General features: G+C 39.6%; 1 protein-coding gene across 1 annotated transcript in view; it reads right to left on the reverse strand.

Moving 5' to 3' along the window:
• The window catches only part of RIT2 (Ras-like without CAAX 2), a 619156-nt gene that overhangs the window by 414450 nt on the left and 197957 nt on the right, over positions 1 to 6749 (reverse strand). The window contains exon 4 of the mRNA XM_006835097.1: positions 2519 to 2560. Within this exon, the coding sequence (XP_006835160.1) occupies positions 2519 to 2560 (42 nt within the window). The remainder of the gene's footprint in view (positions 1 to 2518; positions 2561 to 6749) is intronic.

Below are 6749 nucleotides of genomic sequence, written 5' to 3' on the forward strand. Positions count from 1 at the left end.
TGACTGGCTTACAAGCTTTCAAGACAGAGCCTAGTTCCAGATGGGGCAGGGGAAGGTAGAATCAATAACCCCTGAATGATTTCCAATCCGTTGGGGCTGGGTTGATGAAAGGAAATGGGGATAGGACTTGTGTGGTACAATAGTGAATAATTGCCATCAGGTCTGACTGTGAGGCTAGGAAATATAGAGGTAGATGTTTTTTTTTGTCAAAAGGAGAACAGTGATTGATTTAGCAGCCCAGGAGCGGAGGTCCCTGGGACCATCAAGTGAGAAGAATGGAGAGCGAGACCCTACCCAAAAAGGCAGTGATGTGAGGAATGAAGCCAGAGACAATGATTTGGACAGATGGAGTGGCTGAAACACTGAACTCAAGGAGGTAAAGGGGCTGTTTGCTGGCAGCTGGGGGGTGGAGGCAGGCCTGTGTGGTGTACCTTTTGAGGTTATATGATGATGCATGGAGGGGACTGTAATCATGGCAATGAAATGAAATACAATAGGATGAGTATAAAGCTGAAGTTCTCCCATGTAAACCTCATAATAAAAACTTTTAAAAAATAAAGAAGAAATACAACCAGAATGTTCCTTAAAAGCTAGGATGGCCAGACTTCATATCTCATATTTTGCACACATTATCAGAAGGGACCAGTCCCTGGAGAAAGACATCATGCTTACTAATATGGAAGATCAGTGAATAACTGGGAAACCTCCAACAAGTTGGATTGACACAGGGCAGCAACCAAGGGCTGAAGCTTAGCAAGGATTGTGAGATTAGCTCAGGACAGGACAATGTTTCCTTCTGTTAGTGCGTAATGTCACTGTGACTCAGTACTGACTCAAGGGTACCTAACACTGAGAAAAACAACAGCTCTAAAGAGAGAAAAATCACAACAGTTAAGATAAACTAAGAGATAAGGCCTGAAGTAGAGCATTTAATAAGAAAAAGAACAAGGAGGAAAGAAAGGCATGTGGAAGGAAAAAGAACACTGAGAAGTAGGTTGTGAGAATGAATAAAAATCAGGAGTCCCTGGGAGAAGCATATGTTTAAGCACTCTGATTGTTGCTGATGGTTGTGTGCCATAGAATCGGTTCCGACTCAAAGAGACCCTGTATAGGGTTTCCGAGACTACAAATCTTTACCAGAGCAGAAAGCCTCCTCTTTCTCCTGAGGAGTGGCCACTATACTATCAGGGATCCTTGATCCGGGCTGCTAACCTCAAGGTTGTCAGTTCAAAACTACCAGCTGTTTCATGGGGGAAAGATGAGGCTTTCGGCTCCCGTAAAGATTTGCAGCCTTGGTTACCCTGTGCAGGTTCACTGTAAGTCTGAACTGACTCCACAGTACTTAATAACAACAACAATACTAATCAAATGGTTGATGGTTCAAACTTACCCAGGGGTAAGGCCAACTGCTTTTGAAAGTTCACAGCTTTAAACATCCTTTGTAGTACAGTTCTACTCTACACATGTAGGGTTGCTATGAGTATGAATCTACAGAACAGCAATTAATGACATCTTTCCTAACTAACCATATTTTCAGTAATGGAAAACTTTTTTTTTTTTTTTTTTTAATTTGGTGAATAAATTTTCCCCAAGCCTATGATCATAATCCTGGTGTGGCACTGCAGAACAAACACTGGACTGCTAACCACAAGTTGGTAGTTCAAAACCCACCAACCACTCCTCAGAAACCCTATAGAGTCATTATGTTTTGGAACTGACTTGATGGCACTTAATAACAACAGTGAAAAGAAGTCTATATTGTTGTTAAGTATCGTCAAGTCAGTTCTGACTCATAGCAACTCTGTATAAGGTTTGTAAGTAGCAGCTGGTGGGTTTGAACTGCTGACCTTATGGTTCAAAATCCAGTGCTGATCCTGCTGCACCACATGAGAATCTATTGTCATGGAATAATGAAGCTGGGTGACAAGAGTCTTGTCAGGGATTAATAGGGTCCTATGAATTTGCATTTTTAACTAGAGAAATTTCAGAACACTAAATGGATTCAGAGAAATGGTTCTGATGTAGCCTCATATAAAATTTGTTGTAATAACACAGGAAAATATGCCAGCCTAAGACTCATGAAGTCTTTTATGTTTATAAACCTATTTAAGTTTCACTTGACTTTATGAATGCTATTATGTGATGCTTACCAACATAGTGATCACATTGAAGATGAAATAATTTGCATGTTTTGCATTCCCACCTAACAAGATCAAATTTCTTCAGGCTCTTGAAAAATAAGCCAGTCCCTTAATTTTCAATTGTTGTTGCAGTTTTTGTGCCGTGGAGTCGATTCCGACTCATAGAGACCCTACACAGGGTTTCTGAGGCTGTAAATCTTTACGGGAGCAGACTTCCTCATCTTTCTCCCGTGGAACCACTGGTAGTTTTGAACTGATGACCTTGCGGCTCACAGCCCGATTCATAACCACTACGCTACCAGAGCTCCAAATTTTCAATTAAAAAGGCACATTAATTTACAGATAGGACACAGTTGTTGTTTCTCTCAGGAAGAAACTAATACATTAAAGTTTGCCATGCTACAATCGATTAAGCATTTCTTAATGTTTTCTCATCCACTAATCATCTGTCATTAATATCAAATACAAGTAGAATTTTGCTGAAGATAGTTCAGAAACTTCTAGAAATTAAAGTTAGATTCAGAGAGGATGTGGAACTAAGGTTATCATTGCTCATGTCAAATGAGTCTTGATTGAAAGCAGAGAATATCAGAAAGATGTTTACTTGTACTTTATTGACTATGCAAGGACTTTTGACTGTGTGGATCATGACAAAGTATGGACAACATTATAATGAGTGGGTATTCCAGAACACTTAATTGTGTTCTTGGTACATTACATAGGGAACCAGTACATAGATAAAAAGGCAGTCATTAGAACAGAGCCAAGGGGACAATGAATGTGTTAAAATCAGGAAAGCTGTGTGCCAGGGTTGTGCCCATTCACCACACTTATTGAATTTATATGCTGAACAAGGAATTCGATAAACTGGATTATGTGAAGAAGAACATGGTATCAGGGTTGGAGGAAGAATCATTAGCAATCTGTAACATGCAGATTATACAACCTTGCTTTCTGGAAGTGAACGGGGAGTATAATAATTACTGATAAATATCAAAGTCTACATACTTCAGTATGGATTGCACCTCAAAGTAAAGAAAAAAAAATCCTCACAACTAAGTCAATAAATGACACCAGGATAAATGGAGAAAAGATTAAAGTTGTACAAGACTTCATTTTGCTTGGATCAACATTCATGGAAACAGCAGTCAAGAAAGCAAAGGATGCATTGCATTAGGCAAAGCTGCTGCAAAAGACCTCTTTAAACTGTTCGAGAGCAAAGATACCAGTTTGATAAGTAAGGTGCACCTGACCCAAGCATAGTACTTTCACTCACCTCAGATGCATGTGAAAGTTGGACAACGATTAAGGAAGTCCATAGAAGAATCAATTAATTTGAATTATGGTGTTGTTGCAGAGTATTAAAAGTACTATGTACTACCAAAAGAACAAATAATATTTGTCTTGGAAAAAGTACAGCCAGAATGTTCCTTAGAAGTGAGGATGGTGAGACTTACTTAGTCTTTCATTCTTCAGACATGTTATCAGGAGGGACCATCCTTGATTAAGGAGAGAGTCAATGAGAGACATGGATTAACATCGAGGCTGAAACAATGGCCTTTTCTGATGGTGTAGGAGGATCAGGCAGTGTTTCCTTCTGCTTTACACAGGGCACTATGAGTCTGACTTGACTCTACGGTACCTAACAGCAACAACTTTCTTTTCTTCAGAAGATTTTGGTTGTACTAAAGAAGAGATACATTTGAATTGATTCTATATGTATGTACTGGGCAGGGATAATGTAGTCTGGAGATAACTATTTTTCATCCAATCAACCATTCAAATGAAAATGTTGAAATATTGAAGCCAATGCTAAGCTGTGAGATTCAAAATTCAATAGGATCAAGTTCTTACATCAAGAAACAGATATGAGTATTCTAATGAGAGGCAGCATATGTGTTTAGAGTCAATTGCCCTATGGTACATTCATTTAAAATATATCAAAATTGCTAAAGGATCAGGAGTAATCAAAGACATGTTTGAACTAGTGCGAAATGGAGATCAAAATTTTAAAAGAGGCTAATGATTAACAGCTTTTCAGGTCAGAGTGAATAAGAATCTTCCAGATGGTAGAAGGGTGTAGTGACTCTATTCCGTAAGTACCTGACTGCTAACCGCAAGTTCATTGTTGTTGTTAAGTGCCATTGTGTTGGTTCCTAACCTTTCAATCCAGTGCATTACACCCAGGACTTCTCAGAAACCTTATACAGGATCACTACGAGTCTGAACCGGCTCAACAGCACTTAGCAATGACAAGATGAGAAAAAGGTAGGCCCTAGTCCCAGGTAATACAATCTGGAATGATTTAAAACAACAATAAGAAAGCAAAAAACACCTCAGAAATGCAAACGTCTGAGAGTGACAAAACCATAAAGGCAGTGATCAGTCATTGCATGGAGGTCAGGGACAGGAGCAGGGGTGAGTAAGTGAAGCACAGGGAATGTTTAGGGCTATGAAACTATTGTGCATGATTGTTTATCGGTGCATGCATTTCTCAAAATCCATAAGATTGCACAACACAGTCAATCTGATGCAAATTATGCTAATAATAATTTATAGATACTGGCTTATCAGTTGCAATAAATGTAGCACATAAATGCACAAATAAAGAAAGAAAGAATGCTCAGTCTAGTTACAATGTGAAGAATGAGCTATAAACTGGAAGGCCAGAGACAAAGAAAGGAGTTTGTTGTTGTTAAGTGCCATCAAGTTGGTTCCGAGCCATAGCGACCCTGTATAGGGTTTCTGAGGAGTATAGATATATAATAAATCAGGTAAGTAATGATGATAGGGACACTGGGGCCAAAGAAAACAACCAGATTTGCAAGATGTTTACAAGGTGAGACAAGTAGCAACTAACTAGTGGTTGATTATAAATGGAGGTGAAGGAGAAGGAAGATGTAAAAGGAACTCTCAGGTTTCTGGCATTTGCTGCTGAGCTGAGAGTTAAAACATTTCACAGGAGAAATACCAAAGGAATTTGCAACAGGATGAATTTGACATGCCTATGGATCTGTGTTGGAAGAAGTGCAGCCAGAGTGCTGGAGGCCAGGATGGCCAAACTTCATCTCTCATACTTCAGACATATTGTCAGGAGGGACCAGTCGCTGGAGAAGGATATCATGTTTGGTAAGGTAGAGGGTCAGAGAAAAAGAGGAAGACCCTCAACAAGATGGATTGGCCAAGTGGCAGAATCTATGGACTCAAGCGTGGCAACAATTGTGAGGTCGGCCCAGAATCAGGCCGTGTTTTCTTCTGCTACATAGGGTCGCTATGAGTCAGTACTGACTCTATGGCACCTAACAACACAACAACATGGATCTTTCAAGTAAAGTCTTTCAAGTAAAGTATATTGTTGCTAAGTGGTATTAGTCTGTTTCGACTCATAGTAATCCTGTATAGCGTTTCTGAGTTGCAGCTTATGGGTTTGAACTGCCAGCTTGGTGTTTAGCAGTTATTTGAATGTGAAATTCAGAGTAGAGATCTGAGTCTTCTGTCATTGCAGCCATTAATGTCCTTATGCATGACAGTCCCATCCTACATATTGTAGTCTTTTAAAAGATACCAACAGTAAGGCCATACATTAAACCAGAACAAACCCACTGTTATCAAGTCAATTCGGACTCCTAGTTTCCCTCCATAGCGTTTCCAAAGCTATAATCTTTATGGGAGCCTCTTCTTTCTCCTGCAAAGTGGCTAGTGGATTTGAACTGCCACGCTTGTTGTCAGCAGCCCAGTGCTTATTCTACAGTGTAACTCCATGTTACCCACCGAATATAGTTAAACCTTATGAGTTTGGAACTCACAAACCCTAGCAATCTATATTTGGCTTTATCTACAAATGATATTATATGAAAAGATAAAACCTTTCTTAAAGTCGTCAGAGAATCATTAGATTTTAGCATAATTCACAAATTATTCATATTGTTGATTTTGAGTCACAAAGCAAATAGATAGTTTTCAGAACTTATATTTGGACAGCCAAGTGGAACATTGGTTAAAGTGCTTGGCTGCTAAGCAAAAGTTTGGCATTTGTCAAAACCCAATCTTTAGGAAGAAAGACTTGATGATCTGCTGCCATGAAGATTGTTGTTAAGTGATGTGGAGTTGGTTTCAGCTCATAGCAATCTTTTATAGGGTTTCCAAGGAACCCTCATATAGGCTACAGCCTAGGAAACCCTATAGGAACAGTTCTACCTTGTCCTGTATGATCACAGTGAGTTGGAATTGTCTCAACAGCACAAAACAGAAAGAACAAGTAGTAACTACAGGAAAGCAATATTTCAGTGCATGCTTCTGCATGCTGTGCAGTCAGTTCTGACTCATGAATAGAGTTTCCAAGAATGTAGATCTTGATGGGAGCAGAAAGCTTCATCTTTCTCCAGCAGAGTGGCTGGTGGATTCAAACTGCTAACCTTGCAGTTAGCAGCCCAACACGTAATGCAATATACTACCAGGGCTCCTTGGTTTGGTACATTGTTGTTGAGTAAGTTCTGATTCATAGTGACACTGCATAGGGTTTCTGAGGAGTCTCTGGTGGGTTTGAACCACCACCTTGTGGTTAACAGTTCAGCACTTCTTCTACAGTACCACAACAGGATTTTGTTC

This window comes from Chrysochloris asiatica, unplaced genomic scaffold (genome assembly GCF_000296735.1).
Source record: "Chrysochloris asiatica unplaced genomic scaffold, ChrAsi1.0 scaffold00015, whole genome shotgun sequence".
Taxonomy (NCBI): domain Eukaryota; kingdom Metazoa; phylum Chordata; class Mammalia; order Afrosoricida; family Chrysochloridae; genus Chrysochloris; species Chrysochloris asiatica.